Here is a 17,344-nt window from a genome sequence, read left to right as displayed (position 1 = left end):
AAAGAATTGTTTGTATACATGTACTTTTAACTTTTACTTTATTGTTAAAATATAGGTAAAAAGGATGAAATAAGCATTCATGGAGTTGTCAGATGGGGGTAAGTGGAGTGTTTTACTTTATCAGTTTACGAACTGTTATTAAAACATAACTTGGTTAATCTACACGATGTTTATTTTTTACTTCTTTTGATTGAAATGTTTTGATTTCAGCTATCATGTTACCCCTGTTGGCCCAATGAAGAAGTTTAAAGTTGATGGTGGAGTGAAACTTTGTTTTAAGAAAGGGCACTGTGAAATTATGCTAGATTTTAAAGACCTTCCTCTTCACTACCAAAAATGTAATGCTTCGAATGAAAACATGCCATTCCAAGGTAAATGTTTATTGGATGAATTTGTGGAGATATTTAAGTAATTTAGACATCCTTTTTCTATTCAGAAAATTTTTAATGTATTTTCAGTTGTCAATGTTTCTCTTTGACAGGTGTGAGCTATGACTTTTGGAAGGAAACCCAATGTGTTCATCCAACATCCAATAGTAAATAAACACATCAAAGATTTTATCCTACTTCTTTTATTATTTATGAAGATATTTAAGACAGTTATTGCCTTTGCAAATGGACATTCTTTTGTGAGTTTATAAATTAAAGAGATTGTTTTTTCTATATTGTTTCATAGCATGTGCTCCCAATACTGTTGTTGGTGTTCCTGTCGATGCCAAAAAACACTGTTCATTGCTTTCCGGTTGTGATGGAATCGAATGCTGCATTGACAATGCTTTTTATTTGGGAAACAGAAGTGTAAACTTCAGACTGAGACTAGATTGTACAGACCTAGAATTTCACGTCGAATCCAAGAAAATTGTTAAATCATTAGCTTCACTAAGTGACAGTAAGATCGATACATTTTATTGTTGTATAAACTTCTTCAGAACATATGCTAAATTCTGGTAATTATTCTATGTATCCAACTGCTAAATGCTGGTGAAAATAGGCTTTTTTCTGTCGTATATTTTTTTAGATATTGAGTATTCAGAGAGTGTTGGGAATCCACCAAGTTTGCAGCTGAATTACACTACAGTAAATAATCTTCAAAGCTACACTGTTTTGGTCAAGTTGATGGTGGGTGGCGTAATAACAAATGAAAATGGGATGGAGGAATATACTCTACTTGATTCCAGCTCCAGAATTCATAAACCAACCACTTGTCCAAGTAGAACATCTAGAAGACGTAAAAAGAGAATGATAGACATTAACCAGTAAGATATTGATGAGGGAATGTTCTCCATTTTATCAATATCTTACATAGAGTACTTTTTCATTATCAAAGAGCAGTTAGTGTGTTAGATAATAATACATTGTATAATAGGAATACTTGGAGTATATTGCATATTTCAAAATTTAATTGCAGACTTGATCCAACAAGGTTTAAAGATGGATTGAGAACACTAATAGAAACAAAGGCCTCAAATGAACAGATTGATAGATTTATGAAGATGGTGCAGATCCATGATGTGAGTGAAATATAGGTTAATAGATGTATATATTGTTGTGTGTAAAGCAGTATTTTAGCAATTTTATTAGATATAGATGTTAATATGTTGCATTTAACAATATTTTTCTTATTCTGCAACTTTAGTCTCATCTATATTTTAAAAAAAAAAAATTTAGTCTACGTAAAGGGTAAATTTATTAAGAATTAATTAAGGGGTCTTATAACAGATACTCTTTATTGGCATGAAAATCTGTCATAATTTGGAGAATGGTGTTTCATTTACATCTTTTGTTCTCTTACGACAATTTTCAGTCAAATGTTTTCTGAAAATTTCAAATTGGTATTGTTTACAGGAGGAAATAAAACTTAAGAACTTGGCGAGTATGGTACTTGACAGAAATGATGTGAAAACTGGAATGAAATCTGCCATCAAAGCCCTAGGAGCAAGCAATCCATTCACCATTAATACAGCTGGAGAAGTTTCTACTACAGTAACTGTGCAAGGAGGTATGATGATTGATGATTCAATTTTGGGGAAAATTGATTTTTTTTTTAATTTGTTAACTTTAACCTAAACGACTTATTTTTAACAATTTTTGTAGAAATGAATACTATCAATGCGTAAATTAAGCATTAAGTGATTTTGCTTTTATTTTTTGTTTTTTGGGGGATTTTTTGGTAGTTGTTTTGGGGGTTTTTTTCTTTTAATTAATGGCTTATTATTATATTCCTTCTTAATTACTAAGATACCCGAAAAGACCCAATGTTTTTTAAAATTTATATTCATTCAATAGATCATCACCCTAAATGTACAGTCAAAACTCGCTTGTAGTGAAGTTCTAATGACCAATGTAACAAATTTGTAAAGATAGGAATAGTGACGACTTCTCCATAAACATGTTTTATGCCTCCTCATTCTCTTACCTACACATCAAACAAACTCACAAATGTGTTGAAATTATATTGATCAGAATATGATTATATCCTGATCAAAACATATAAACATTGATGTACATCATCTCTAGTACATACCAATAATTCAAGTAGAACAATAATCAAAATACTGTAACTGTAAGAAACATAGGTTAAAACCAACTGCAACATATATAATATGTATAGCAGAATATTATAAAAGGTAAACTATGCATTCAAACACATAAGTAAATTATTTATAACACAAACTGATGGCAGAAGGTGGGGGATCCATTGGTTAACCATGTATACTCATAGAGGCATGAAACGAAAATACCTTATTTCGAAACCTAAAATAATGGAATTGTAATAAGAAGGCTTTAAATGGAATACATTTGTCCAAACAATTATGCCGGTTGATATTGTTAGTTTTTAAAACAAAACAAAAAAAGTAACCTGTTGAGAGATAAATAAATTTCTTTCTTTTTCTCATCTACAGAATTCCAAGTCAATTTGCTATATTTGTAATTATTTTATGACTGAGTTCGTTATAACTCTACAAATTTTTAACATAGTTGGGACTCCACAAAACTTATATCCGAGATTTCACTGTGTTCCTTACTAAAAAAATTTGCTGTATTCTTTATTTTACTTTTTAATTATAGGTGATGCAATAGGTGACATGTTGGGTTCGGCAGCATCTGAAATTGTTGGCAGAGTAAAGCAAGCTTTTGTAGTTGGAAATGGTCTGTCAAAAGAAGGCACAAGGCTACTTGGAAAGAAACTGGCTTGTATGACAATCGGAGACCTGGAGTCATTACTAGATCTGAAAAACATTGACCCTGTTAAAGTCGCTGAACTCATGAAAAATATTGCTGACCTAGCAAAAGCATTAGTATGTTTTTACTGTACATTTTTTGTCTTTGATGAGCTAAACTACTTCTACTTTCTGAAATATCGATTGACACAACCAAAACTGAAAAGATTCAAAAAGGAGATATTATTATTAATTGTCCACCATTTAAGTACATTTAACTTCATGTTCTTCAACACATTACTTATCTAGCAACAACTGAATATTTTTGCTTTTATTCTTCCAGTACTCCGAGTTCTTGGACAGTGTATTGACAAAAGGAGCCAACATATTTAAGAGCTTTGATTTTAAATTAGAAGGAGATTTCAGTTTGCCAAGACAAACAATCAATTTTTTCCATTTGAATAAATTTTTCTTAATTGGTGGAATTGTACCCATGACTTTCGGTAAGAATCTACTATTTTGCCTCAGTTCAGAGGTATTTGCTGTTAACAAATCGAGTAAGATCGATTTATTTGATAGTGAAAAGATATCATAGTTTAAACTACAGTTTTTTCTGTTGAATAATTTTGAATGTACCGGTTGTTCATGTCATTTTATATGATAAAGCGCTGCATTTCATTCAGTATCTTTATGGCCCTTTTAGGGTTTGGTTCTGATGCATACTATGGTGTGAGGTTTACAGTTGGTGCTAAAATCATGGAAATGAAGGGTTATGTCAAAGTAGAACCCTATGGCGGTGTGTCTGCATATGGCGAGATGGGTATTGGTTTTCTTTTGTATGGAAAATTGAAACTAGTTGGCCAGATTATGGACACAGGATTCCCTACTACTGCAGAAATTACTTTCAACAAATTTCCATTAGATGTCAAGTAAGTTACAAAGTAAATTAAAATCATTTTCTATTTGAAAATAACCTTAACAATCAAATATGATTCACAAAATCTGTTTCTATTTTTACTTTAGTTTGCAGATGTACTTGAGACTTACTCCAATTAAGCTTGCTTTGTATGCACAAGTGACACTTGAAGTCGATCTTTTCTTTGTGACTATAAAGAAAGTTCTTTTTGAAAAGAAAATTTGGCATTATGAGGCACCAACAATTAAAAAAAAGCTGATAGACTCTCACAAACCAGAGGAAGATAATACACCACCTAAGATTATTCCGGTAATTGAACATTAAGAACATACAATAGTAACTTCATGAAACAGAAGTGCCGTTTTGATTGTTAAGTAAAACATGTTTATATTTTATTTTATAGCCAAGAGGAACGCAAAATCAGCCCCAAGGAATAGGAGGAGTCTGTGATGTTGTTCAGTCCCCAGGACGTGATTATACAGAGCCAGAGTTCAGACTGAGGCTAGATGCCGAGGATGACCGCAGTAACGTGATCTTAAAATTGGATGTAGGAACCTTTCCTGGAGGCTCAGATGTTGTCCACAAGAAGGAATTAGGAGGATTTTCAACTGCCTTAACAGAGGTTAGTGCACAATAAAAATTTTAGTATATTTCATTCATGCCCTTATTAGATTCTTCAGAAAATGTTAGGATTTTTTTCAGTAATTGCATGTGATTCCATATAAGGTTCTCAGTCCCTCTGGAGTTCCATTGTTCTATACCGTACATGTGGCCAATGAGGCTGGTGTGAGTGTGCCTGCTACCTGTAAGTTAGAGACATTTGACATGACTGTTCCTGGGGGAAGGATGTCGGAGGCCTTTAGATCAACCAGTAATTCCCGAGAGTTGAAAGGATTAGTGACTGTGTATGAAGACTCACCCATAGAGGAAGTATTTGTGGCTGTGGGATATGGTAAAGATGTTTGGGGGGAACAAATTGTTCGATGGACCAAAACCAGTGTAGCAGCAAACACTGTCAATTATGACGTTGGTTTGTAATAATTATTACTACATACAATCGATAAAATATTTATTGTTTTTAGTTTATTTTCTTACAATCTTGAAAAGGAATCATTTCAACATTTCTTTCAGCTTTTTCTTGGAGAAATTTAATTTGTGCATTTAAAAATCATTAATTTTAATTTTGTGTATTTTAGGTGATGATCCATTTAATGAAAATGTGATGAAAGTGTTTTCATCTGGAAAACCGGGTCGCTTGACAGGCAGAGGGATTTTGATTAAGAAGTATGATGAAATATCTACACCGGGACAGTGTGCTGCTTACTGCAACAAGATGCCTGTCACCAAGTGCCTCAGCTTTAACTATGACTTTGGTAGTAGTCAGTGCGAGCTACTGGAAGCAATAGAAGGACATGATTTTAAATTGTCTAAGGTAAATAAGTTGGCTTGACTTAATTAAGATATATTTGGTGTACAATTGTTATAAGAAATGAAAAATATGTGTTTCTTCATTTGTAGGATGGCCTTTTCACTCATTTTGAAAAACTTGGTGTCGGATCAAACAGAGGATTTGAATTCAAGGGTCTAAAACTACTCCATAACAAGATTTTCTTCTTTAATGTGAAAGTGAGAAACTCATTGGGATTTCAAAACATTTTGTCATCTAATACCATCATTACAGACTTCACACCTCCTGACCCAACCATGTGTAAGTATAAATAGATGCGAGGTGGGAAAATCAATCCAATCTTACATTTTTAAAATTTATATTAATATTATATTATATATATATAGTATTTTATATTGTTTGAATATACGTGATTACAGAATTATTTACAATTCTATTGGCAAGAATATTTTTACAGCCAAATGAAGCATGTACATATATTTAAAGTGGTGTTTTTTAACATCTTTGTTAGGTAACTGTTGGTATTAAAATGATCGTGAAATTTAGTGATATTTAGTTAGGCCAATCGATTTTACCCCTGGTACTTAGTGTGCAATTTTAACAATATGTCATTTTATATATTGTTCCACTTATTTTGATTTTTGTATTATGCCAGACCAAATAAACATAACCAGTGACATAATGGAGGTATCACCTTGTCTGGATATCATTCCCAATGAAAGAAAAGACTGGGAGAGACATTGTGTTGGGGTAGATCACTCTAGGAAAAACCATAGGGTCATCATTGATGGACAAGGATCAGAAACTGTCTACAATGGACATGAATTTAAAACCGATTTGAAGTACACTAGGGCCAACAGATATATATCTGGTAAAACATAAGGCTCCAATTTACATGTTGACATCTAGAATATAACTGTATTTCTTGTATATGCATATATGTTTAAAGAGAGGTTTCGATAAATATGGGTTTTAAAACTTGCTTGACAGCCAACTGGGATGGAATCTATGACAATGAAACAGGCTTGCTGGGATATTCTGTAACAGCTGGAGAAAAGATTTGTGAAGAAAAAATCAAGGCCCACCATGATCCTCACGCTCATCTATTTGACGAGTCCCAGTGGACAAATAGTGTTATGATGACCCCATTGGAGCCCCCTTACACTGTGCTGCCAGGTATTCAATAACTATAAAATCATTATTAGATAGGGATTTTTTTAGTTTACTTAATTAAAATAAAACTAAAATAAAATTGCATTAAAAGTTTTCTCTAGCTAAAAAATAGCTACTCTTGAAATAATATTTGTACATGATTGTCATTTCCACAATTGAAATTTTATATACCATGTATGCCGTCCATAAATGAAAAGAGTTTTTCAAATTTCAGATGGGCCTTATTTCATCACTGTCCGAGCCATTAACAAGGTGGAATATGGAGGTCCACTAGCCACTAGTTTCTGTCACTCCACTCCATACATTGTTGATAACACTCCTCCATTTGTTTATGAAATTTACAACATTAGATATGAGGAAGACCAATTCAATTTAAGCATGGCACATAATTCATCGTATGTATTTTGTGGTGATGTTGAGATGGTAAAATAGATGTGTAATAAATTAACCAAATGATTATACTTGTATATGATTGTATTTATGTATTAACATAATAAATTACAGGGATCCAGATTCAGGGCTGATTAGAAATGATCTCTGTCTTGGAAGAACAAGAAGGGATTGTGATGAAATGATGTGGACCACCATTGATTTTAATCCAAACATCACCATGCTGAAGAAACTTACAGAAGGAGTCCCTGTATGGATCAAAATCAAAGCTGTCAACAATGGTATGGATCAATGTATATGTATTGCACATAAAATTCTCTCTCTCTCTCTCTCTCTCTCTCTCTCTCTCTCTCTCTCTCTGAAAAAATCACAAATCATTATCCATGTAGAATACAATATGGTAATGAGTATTTGAAATTTACCAACATCCATTTATGCACACAAAAAACATGCAATAGTTTGCAAAAACAAATATGTAATGATTTTTTATGAATAAAATTTGTTTAAAGTGCTGGTTATTTATACACTTTTTTGATTGAATTAAACTCATTTTAATCAATTTATGATAAGTATGATACATAATGTCTAGACTCATTTTTTAACAACTAACAAAGTCCTTACCATTAAAAGCCAGTAATTTATACAAAAGATTACATGTGATTTCAAGCATTGTATTCCAATACATCAACACTGTATTAAAAAATTTAACACCTGGTACCATACTGTGTATTGTAATATATTTCAATTTTCAGTTGATCTAAGAACAATTGGAATAGCTGATTCTCCTATCATAGTAGACAGATCTCCTCCAGTGTCTGGCAGAGTGAATGACGGAGAAATTTTTAAAGTTGATCTAGAGTATACCATGTATCCAGACAAGGTGCAATAGCATTTGTATTTATTTAGTAATTTAAAATCAGATTTAGAAATTTGCAAGCCATATGTACATGTAAGAATGTACAAAACCTTGCATCAAAAAGATGAATTCTCGATTTTTAAAATTTCTTGCAGATCTGCAGTAACTGGGAGGGCTTCTATGACCCTCAATCAGGCATCGCTATGTACATGGTTAGTGTGGGGTCATCCCCTAATACAACAGATGTGGCCAATTTGACACGGTTCTCAAGTAAAACACACTATGCCTGTGTAGAACTAGAACCAGACAAATATCTAATACACAACCAAAAGTACTTCTCCAAAGTGTATGCATTCAATGGTGCCCACAAGCAGCTCAATGTTTCCTTGGTATCTGATGGAGGTATGCATTATATATAACTGGAATACGACTAATTCTTGCCAAGGACCATTCCTCGCCAGTGCATTGTGACGTCAATTTATCAACACATAAACTTACATACGAAATATGACTTAACAATGAACTGTCAAGAAGTGGTAATTGACGAGAACTGGTCACACGCCAGTAGTTGTCCATTTTAAAATATTGTCTACTGTAAAAATTTCCAGTATTTTAGATTTCAATTTACAATTGTGTAACATATTTGTGTACTTATGTACAGTTTTGGTTGACCTGACTGAACCAGTGGCAGGAGAAGTGGTGGATGGATCTGCATATGACTTTACTGACCTACAGTTTACAACAAGCCAGGCTAAGGTGGAGCTTCAGTGGAGGAATTACTATGACCCAGAGTCAAACATCAGTCATTATGATGTAAAAGTGTACAGGGCCAAGTGAGTTGATTTTCATTCATACTCACCACATCAAACATAGACAGAATAAAGATAATTCCCATGTATATATTGTGTGAAGCTACATGTATATATAAATGTAAATAAATATGTACTTCCAGAAACATGACCTTTGATTTTGAGGCCATTCTAGACTGGACCCCATTCCCAAGCACAGCCATTGGTGTTAAATGGTTAAAATTCCACCACAGTCACGGAGATAGAATCCATACATCTTTAAGGACCACCAACCAAGCTCTCAACTCCATTATCAACAACACCAACAGCTTTGTTGTTGACATCACACCTCCATATCTCCATTACCTAAGGGATGGTCTACAGCCAAAGGATCAGGAATTTCAAGTAAGCTGTTTATTAAATGATAATTTTCAAAGGTATAATATCCGTTTGGTATTATGGTGCTTCGGTTTGTAAATACTGGTATGTGATTTTTAAAAATTCATAATGATTCAAAATTGTTCAATTTTTTCTTCAGTCTGCTACAGACCAATTGTCAGTCAGCTTCAAATACTCAGATAAAGAATCTGGTGTAGATCACTTTAAAGTTCAGATTTATGAAGTTGCTGGTGGCACTAGAAGACAGAAATATCCAGGTTGGTTTTTGAAATATGAGGCTCTTCTAATCAATACATTTATAGATTACTTAATCATTTCATTCAAATTTAAATTGAAACTAGCTAAATGTAAAGTATCTTTCTGGAAAGCAACTTTAATGCATTTTATGTTATGTTTTATTCATGCTGAAGATGACTGATACAGTTGAAAATAGGAGAATGCAGTTTTAACTGTTAACAGAATTTTGATATACAACATCCTATATTACATTTTGTATTTGCTTGTGGGATCTGATCAAACATCGTTATTGTGAACAAGGGCTTTACGTGACATCAAAATCGCTTAATATCTTTCAGCTATTAAAAATCATTGGCTAAACCTTACCAGCAATTCTATGATCAGCTACACATGGACAGGACTCTCTCTCCAGGAAGGGGCTAGGTACAGCATGAGGGTAGGGGCTGTTAATCATGCAGGATTCTTGGCTGCTTTTGAGACTAATGGAGTTGTCATTGACACATCGCCACCACTTGTAAGTTTTGTTTCGGCAAATAACGACTAGAAAATTTATTTTAATATCAATTGTTTTGTATCAAATATGACAGCATTAACTATCTCTAGTCATACCCATATAAGGCATTTATTAATAAATGCTTTAGTTTGAGTTAATTTTGTCAATGATGCTATAACATTTATTTCATCATTATTTAGATAATGTGGTTAAGAGTTGGAGTGACTGGAACAGGCAAAGAACACAAAGTGGATGGTTATGTGTGGATGTCTGACAAGAAGGGCATTCAAGCCTCCTGGCTCTGTCAGGACCATGAGTCGGGTGTTACTGGTTACATGGTGGCTGTAGGAACGTCCCCAGGTATGTACATTATTGAATATCTATAATATTATCTATACTTTATTAATTGGGGGAAAGTCAAAAGACTGGTTCTGAATAAACCAGATAATGAAGACAGCCATTAAGAACTTTAGAGTAACACTGGTCATAATATTAATGAAATATTTACTTTTTTCATCATCTTATTAAACATGTGTTTGATTTCATATAAATTTTAGAAATGAAAAGAATAACGTGTAAGGCAACAGTTTTTGTTAAACCCTTAAAAATATTCTTCCACATTGTTCTTAGTAACAAAATGTCCCACAAAAAATGTTAATTTCAGTTAGTCTAACAATTTCGATTCTGACCATGGACAAATGTTGTTTTCATACGCAGTCAATAACTGTATACTTTCGATTAATCAAGAGTTATTCAAAGTTTGCTGCTAAAATATATCCTCAGGATGCAATAGTTTTAATCCTATTTCAGGAACTGCTGATGTTTTGGCATGGAAAGCTGTTGGAACAGAGAGTGCCCAGTATATCACAGGGTTTAATTTAGAAGTTACCAACCAAACCTCTAAAACGCCAGTCTATTACCTGTCACTGAAAGCTGAAAATGGAGCTGGTCTTGTCAGTCAGTCTCCTAGTGTTTCCACACCAATCATGGTCATGGAGGAGGACAAAGCTGGTGAGTTTAGAAAACCTAGTTTAATGAATGTATGAGTGAGATCATTTACTTTTATTGAATTCTTGCATAGAAAAGATGATTTGTTATGTATTGAATTTAATTACAATTCATGTAAAAATAACATTGACAGCAATTCAATATCGTCAATGTGTGGATGCAGTATGAATCAAAGGATTAAAACTACTTTAGGGAGTTGATTTTTGTAGGATGATTTTTTGTTTTATTTGTTATATTTATCTGAATGGGAAGTCTCCATGAAAACCTCATTAGGGCATGCTAATTGTTTTAGCCTGTCGTTCTTTAACGAGTAAGATCTCATGGTAATAATGAAAAGAGCAAATATTCAAGAAAAGCCAAGTTATTGCTAAAATGTGTCATAATTGAATAAATAATCTGCAAGAACTAATAAATAACTAACAGAAAAATGAGTGGCCCTTTTTAGGTAAATTATTTCCCCTCCCATCCTTTCATGTTTTACAATATGCTTGTTACTATCAACAGGATTGGTAGTGGATGGTGCTGATAATATTGATAAGATTGTCAGTGAAAAAGCCCTTGTAGACTTTATGTCAGACACAGACTACCAGCTGGACACTTCTACAGTCACAATGCAGTTTACAGGATTTGAGAGTACCATGCATGGAGTCATGCAGTTTGAAATGGCCGTAGGGACACAGCCAAATGGAGAGGATGTCTTATCATTCACAGAGGCCAATATCATTCATCTGGAGGAACTGGATCCAGCTGGAAAAGGTAATGACTCCAAATTTTGCATTCATCTACCATGTGAAACTTTTAAGTATGCCAATCTTCCACACAATTCCAAACCCTTTTGTTAATCCAACTTATTTTTAGGATTGACAAGTTCCGGATATGCTCAGCTTAATTTGCCTCTGAAACCTGAAAGAACCTACTACACAACTGTGAGGGGAATTACTAATAATGGAAATGTACTACAGACAAGTTCCGATGGGTTTACAATAGACCAAACCTCTCCAACTATTGAAATAGACAGGTGATTTTGATTGGTTTTAATATCTGCTCTTTTGATATTTTTAGTTAGTGCCCACCCTTATAATAGTAAAATATCTTTTCGATTTCTGTATGTACAATGTATAAATCATTTCTGCCAGATTGTCAGGAAAATCAGCACAAGAGATGGACATATCGGATGACAGTTTAGTGTATGAATCAACTGAGGATGCTCTCTCGGCTATGTGGCATTATAATGATTCAGAGTCTGCAGTGATCAGAGCTTGGTATGCTGTTGGAACATTCCCATTCTCTGATAATCTAAGTGAGAGGAAAGAGGTGGACATTTCAACCACTTTGTCCAGCTACCTAGGCAACAATGAAGTGGAACCAGATGTCTTAGGTAATGACATTCAATAAGGCTACTGTACTGTAGTATCATAAATTTAAGATTTTTCAATATCCCCAAAAAATGTTTGTCTATTTAATTAAACAAATTATGTATGTTGTGATTTTTTAAGGATGTATATAGTGTGTCATTCATGATTTTATATGATTTCATGGGGATTTAATTTTTTTTGTTTCAAAAATACTAACATTAAGTGGTATGAAGATTCCGCTAGATTTGAATTTTATTGATAAATGTTATCAACAAAAAAAGTAATATTTAAATAAGTATATATAATATGATCTGCTTTTACAATACATTTTTTTTTTATAACATCATTGAATGTACATACAGGGAAACCCAACATTATAAGTGTGTGGGCAGAAAACTCTGTTGGACTAGTGACTCAAAAAGCAACAGGGACAATAGTCATTGACAAAACACCACCAAAAACTGGAAATGTAACCTGTCCATCATATATCCAGGTAGAGACACTGAGTGATTTCTTTATGAATAATTTTGCTCTAGGATAGATTGTTTTCCTCATAGTTATCATTCTATTCTGACAGCAATCAGTACCAATCATATGTACTTGGACTGGGTTTGTGGACACAGAATCGCCCATCAAAGAGTTCCACATTATGATGGGCACTTCCAAGGGAGATGACTCTGTTTTCTCTGGTGGCATTGTTCCAGGAAATATTCAAACATTTACACTTAAAGGTAAATTTATATGTGATTTTATATTGGCAGCCTGTAAAAGAAAAATTTAAGCTCAGTAATTTATAGAAAGAAAAAATTAAAAACAACTAGAATCTGTTTTTTAGATGCCTGGAAGAAGATGGACCATGGAGAGGAGTATTATGTGACAGTGACTGCCATCAACACTGTTGACATGACCAGCAATGCTTTCTCTGGTGCAGTGGGTGTAGATCTGACACCTCCTAAGGCAGGCATGGTTGTTGACCTCAGCTCAGTGTACAGGATTGATGCCTCTAGTACTGACAATACTGTGTCCATGAATGCCAAGATATGTGCAACAGAGGAAGGTTGGTTCTTTCACTGCATAGCTATATGATGAATCAAATTCATAAGGTTATCGTTGATATTACAAGAAACATATTAACATCATGTTTCAGAGTGCCAAACTCTCGATGCTGTCTGTACAGAGTCACTCACTTCCCTGTCTGTGACATGGATTCCATTCACTGATCCAGAATCTCAGATTGTAGAGTATGTATAATACATTTAGATACATGAACATGAATAATCTTTATGAAAAAATGATCATAATCAAACAGATAAACAAATTCTTTTGTTTAACCCAAACTTTTGATTACTGTCAGATATCAGATTGCTGTTGGAACATCTCCAGGAGGGGGTCAGATTAGAGCCTTCTACAGCGTTCCTGCCAGCAGTAAACATCATACAGTCTCACGGCTAAACTTGGATGGATATAGACAAGTCAGTCTTTATCAATAAAATCTCACCTCAAGCATAAATAAAGTATCCAAAAATATTAAAATTGATATTGTTCTCGCCAGAAAATATAATGTAAAATGACATGTTGATCTTTCAGGTGTTTGTATCAGTGAAGGGAGTCAATGGTGCAGGTTTGTCCAGCGTGTCAACTACAAATGGTGTATACATATCTTACCTTAGTCAAGGGAGACCACCTCTGTCACATATCGGAGTCATTGACATGGTCAATGGGGAACACATTGATGTGTAAATGTTTTATGAACTCTTTCTTTTATGTAATCCATGCAAGTGAATAAACATTTAATGGGGAAATTAAAACTTTTAGCATAAAACACGGAGCAAAAATTGATTTTCTAAACTTTTTTTCATCCAGAGATTACCAAACTGACCCTTCGACTATACAAACCAGTTGGGATGTATCAGGAGATCCTTGTCCGGCTGTTAAGTATGAGTGGGCAATTCGTAGATTGGATGGACTGGAAATATCCAGTTTCTTGGATATGGGATGTAAGAATTAAATGTATTGTATAAATGCCTTGAACTCGTATGTAGTTTATAAATTAAAGTAGGTAGAGAGTAATTCAAGCTTGTTTTTTGTATAATTTTAACTGATTTATGATTCCTGCATACATGACTTACAGATAAAGTTAAATTTTTTGTAGTGAAAACATCAGGACTGATTGATGGCCTTCAAATGAAAAACAAAGAGACATATATAAATTATGTGAGAATCACAAATGCAATTGGATACCAGTATACACTACGATCAACTGGAGTTACCATTGAGAATACTCCCCTTCTTCCTGGTAAAGTGTATGATGGAGACATTGAAGGATATGACCTAAATTATTTATCCTCTAAAACCAGAGTCTATGCCAATTGGAATGGGTTTGGTCTGCCTCCCAATGCAATTGTGCAAGTAGATGTTGAGAGTGGTGAGTACCGGTATTTAAAAGTCTGGAGACAGGTTTTTGAGCAATCCCTCATCATGCAATTGTATCTTTTATGATTTTTTTTCAAACAATTGTAAGAACCTAGTTATTTCAGTATGTGAGAGAAAAAAACTTAAGCATGTTCCAATTATAGGTCCTTGAATCTGAGTGCACTAATTATAATTGTTTGAATTTCCATGCAAACAGGTAACCCCGGACTCCAGGTAGACAAGGATCAGATAGCAGCCCAGGACAGGAGTCAGCAGGTGGCCTATTACTTAGTAGCTCTGGGTACTGACAGGCGCTTCAACAAAACTAGAGACAATGTTGTTCCATATACCAACGTGGGAACAAACACCTCTGTCACATTCTATGATCTGGACCTAACCCCAGGAGTCGCTGTTTATTATTTCTCTGTCTATGCCATCAGCAAATCCTTCTCCAAAACATTGGTCACCTCCAATGGGTTCTATGTGGGATATGATGGTGGAGTCGCAGGTATTCGAGTCTGAAATACAGTGGAATCATTTTTAATTGTTGATTAAGAACTTTAATCTAGCATTTATAGGATTTTATAAGGAAACGTTTCTATTTTTATTCGGAAATTACAATGTAATATTTCAGCTGGAAATATCACCAGCCCAGGGTCATGTGTGAACTCTCTCTCAGAACTAGAAGTACAGTATGAAGGTTTCACATCCAGGCTGGACATTCTCATGTACTATGTTGCAGTCTCTAATAACACTGAGGCAAATCATACAAGCTGTAAAGAATATGTAAGTTATCTATGTCATCATTTTAATGGGGCAAAGTTAGTCAAAAAAAGAAATTGTTAACTTCAAAATACTTGCATCGTTTATAAATTATGTTCGGGGTTTTTTTTTTTGGGGGGGGGGGGGGGGTATATGTACGCATTTCTCCTTTTATTTTGTTTTTTCTCTACCTTTTTTTGCACATATTTACTAATTATTGACATTTAGAACATCCAGAAATTCGGGAAAAAATATGAAATTCCGCTAACTCATAATTTTTACCATGCTTAATTTTCAACCCCTGAATTTTGGCAGTTAATAATCACATTTATTCTGTCTAACTGTGATTGTCTTTTTCCTTTTTTTTTTTTGAGGGGAAAGTCAGAAACTTAGTTAAAAGATTCAAGAGTCTGTTTCAAAATTACAAGATGATTTTGAAGTGGTTATTTAGTGCATTGTAAATATGGAGCTGAAAATATTTTGGTAAAAAAAATTTGATTTCCAAATACCAGTATCTAAATTATAAATTGTAATACACCCAAAAGGTTTCAAATGGTCAAAGAAATTACAGAAATAAAAATTTAAAAAATGGCCAAGCTGTCATCGGGTTTGATTTAAAATGAGAAAATTTGCACTTTTTTATTCAAGAAAAATACACATTTTCATTTATATATACATAAATGATATTTTTAAAATTGAATTAACAATTATAATTATTTCCATCTCACCCCAAATAAACTAGAAAAAACATACAAGGCATAATTAAGGAATACTTGAATTAAACTCAGTCTAATCATACTTTTTCTGAAAATAAGGTTGCTGGTAATGGTATGAGTGATGAAGACAGGAGAAATCTGTTTTCTGTTCTGGATGTATCTAATCAAGGCAAAAATACCTATACAAAACTGACTGGACTAAAGCTCGAGCAAGGAGAAACATACTATGTGTGGGTTATTGGTAAGGAAGCATTAATTTTGATAAACTGGATTCTAAAATGTGAATAGCATCTGAAATGCATAATAATTTTTTTGATTATTTCGTGTTTCATTTCAAATTCAGGTACAGACAAATCTGGTGAGTGTGCAATGACATACACAGAATTCTTGGTTGATGTCACAGATCCCAAGCAGGGCCAAATCAAGACAGGTCCTTGGTACAGTATGGTAGGTTTAAATAATTTACTAGAGTGTTTTAGATGGAGGATTCACCTGAGAAGCAACTTGCTATCCACAGTTCTGTAGGCAAACATACATGTATTGTTGATCCTTTTGCAGCCTGTTTCGTATTCAACGGACAACAGCAGTGTCAATGTGAGCTGGGAGGGCTTTACAGACCCAGAGTCTGGTGTTTCTTCCTACGAAATATCTCTGTGGAAAAACGAATCCTGTCTTGAAGGAAGCGAAACAACATTGGTTAATGACTGGATAAAACTCTCCAGCAACTACTCCTTCTATCAGTTTGTGGATCAAATTTTAGAGGTATAAAAATTGTTAAAAAAAAAAAAATGTATGAAAATTACCACCCAAAAGCATTCATGTCTGGACATTTCAGTTGATATAAATTGATGTAAATCATGTCCTTTTTTACATGCAGAAAAATGTTCCATATTTTGTCAAACTGCGGGTAACAAATTGTGCTGGGGGTTCAATTATTGTGCGGTCTTCACCATTCCTAATTGATGATACTAAACCTGTTCCTGGTGTAGTGGTTGATGGAACTGACTTCCAGGAAGATGTCTTGTGGTTTGGTGACCCACATCAAGTCCAAGGTAATGGCAAAAAATATATATATATTATTATTATTTTATTCAGTTTGATCAATTACAAGTCAACTTTATCTATAAAATGGTTTACTGTAAACCTGCTTAGATGATTTTAATTTTCTGTGTTATGAATTAAAAAATCATATAAATATATACATGTACAATAGATACATTGTACCACAAAACAATAGAATGTACTATTCACAGGTAACAGAGTTTTCATTT

The 17,344-nt window shown here is 33.7% G+C and overlaps 1 protein-coding gene across 1 annotated transcript in view; it reads left to right on the top strand.

The window, feature by feature from the left end:
* The window catches only part of LOC128178078 (uncharacterized), a 154,536-nt gene that overhangs the window by 123,326 nt on the left and 13,866 nt on the right, over positions 1-17,344 (top strand). Inside the window, exons 150-193 of the mRNA XM_052845075.1 lie at positions 56-98; positions 211-371; positions 482-535; positions 676-888; positions 1,018-1,255; positions 1,408-1,510; positions 1,845-1,998; positions 3,069-3,298; positions 3,504-3,663; positions 3,864-4,089; positions 4,184-4,385; positions 4,480-4,698; positions 4,803-5,106; positions 5,273-5,508; positions 5,595-5,784; positions 6,140-6,355; positions 6,475-6,660; positions 6,872-7,052; positions 7,162-7,328; positions 7,800-7,927; positions 8,059-8,305; positions 8,565-8,736; positions 8,856-9,096; positions 9,230-9,347; positions 9,666-9,841; positions 10,021-10,180; positions 10,631-10,831; positions 11,333-11,584; positions 11,687-11,846; positions 11,965-12,206; positions 12,546-12,676; positions 12,761-12,914; positions 13,019-13,240; positions 13,331-13,424; positions 13,538-13,655; positions 13,771-13,919; positions 14,047-14,180; positions 14,336-14,608; positions 14,813-15,103; positions 15,230-15,381; positions 16,173-16,314; positions 16,417-16,520; positions 16,632-16,835; positions 16,951-17,125. Of these exons, the coding sequence (XP_052701035.1) occupies positions 56-98; positions 211-371; positions 482-535; positions 676-888; positions 1,018-1,255; positions 1,408-1,510; positions 1,845-1,998; positions 3,069-3,298; positions 3,504-3,663; positions 3,864-4,089; positions 4,184-4,385; positions 4,480-4,698; positions 4,803-5,106; positions 5,273-5,508; positions 5,595-5,784; positions 6,140-6,355; positions 6,475-6,660; positions 6,872-7,052; positions 7,162-7,328; positions 7,800-7,927; positions 8,059-8,305; positions 8,565-8,736; positions 8,856-9,096; positions 9,230-9,347; positions 9,666-9,841; positions 10,021-10,180; positions 10,631-10,831; positions 11,333-11,584; positions 11,687-11,846; positions 11,965-12,206; positions 12,546-12,676; positions 12,761-12,914; positions 13,019-13,240; positions 13,331-13,424; positions 13,538-13,655; positions 13,771-13,919; positions 14,047-14,180; positions 14,336-14,608; positions 14,813-15,103; positions 15,230-15,381; positions 16,173-16,314; positions 16,417-16,520; positions 16,632-16,835; positions 16,951-17,125 (7,923 nt within the window). The remainder of the gene's footprint in view (positions 1-55; positions 99-210; positions 372-481; positions 536-675; positions 889-1,017; positions 1,256-1,407; positions 1,511-1,844; positions 1,999-3,068; positions 3,299-3,503; positions 3,664-3,863; positions 4,090-4,183; positions 4,386-4,479; positions 4,699-4,802; positions 5,107-5,272; positions 5,509-5,594; positions 5,785-6,139; positions 6,356-6,474; positions 6,661-6,871; positions 7,053-7,161; positions 7,329-7,799; positions 7,928-8,058; positions 8,306-8,564; positions 8,737-8,855; positions 9,097-9,229; positions 9,348-9,665; positions 9,842-10,020; positions 10,181-10,630; positions 10,832-11,332; positions 11,585-11,686; positions 11,847-11,964; positions 12,207-12,545; positions 12,677-12,760; positions 12,915-13,018; positions 13,241-13,330; positions 13,425-13,537; positions 13,656-13,770; positions 13,920-14,046; positions 14,181-14,335; positions 14,609-14,812; positions 15,104-15,229; positions 15,382-16,172; positions 16,315-16,416; positions 16,521-16,631; positions 16,836-16,950; positions 17,126-17,344) is intronic.

This window comes from Crassostrea angulata, chromosome 3, assembly GCF_025612915.1.
Source record: "Crassostrea angulata isolate pt1a10 chromosome 3, ASM2561291v2, whole genome shotgun sequence".
Classification (NCBI taxonomy): Eukaryota; Metazoa; Mollusca; class Bivalvia; order Ostreida; family Ostreidae; genus Magallana; species Magallana angulata.
This window is presented reverse-complemented; position numbering and strand designations above follow the sequence as displayed.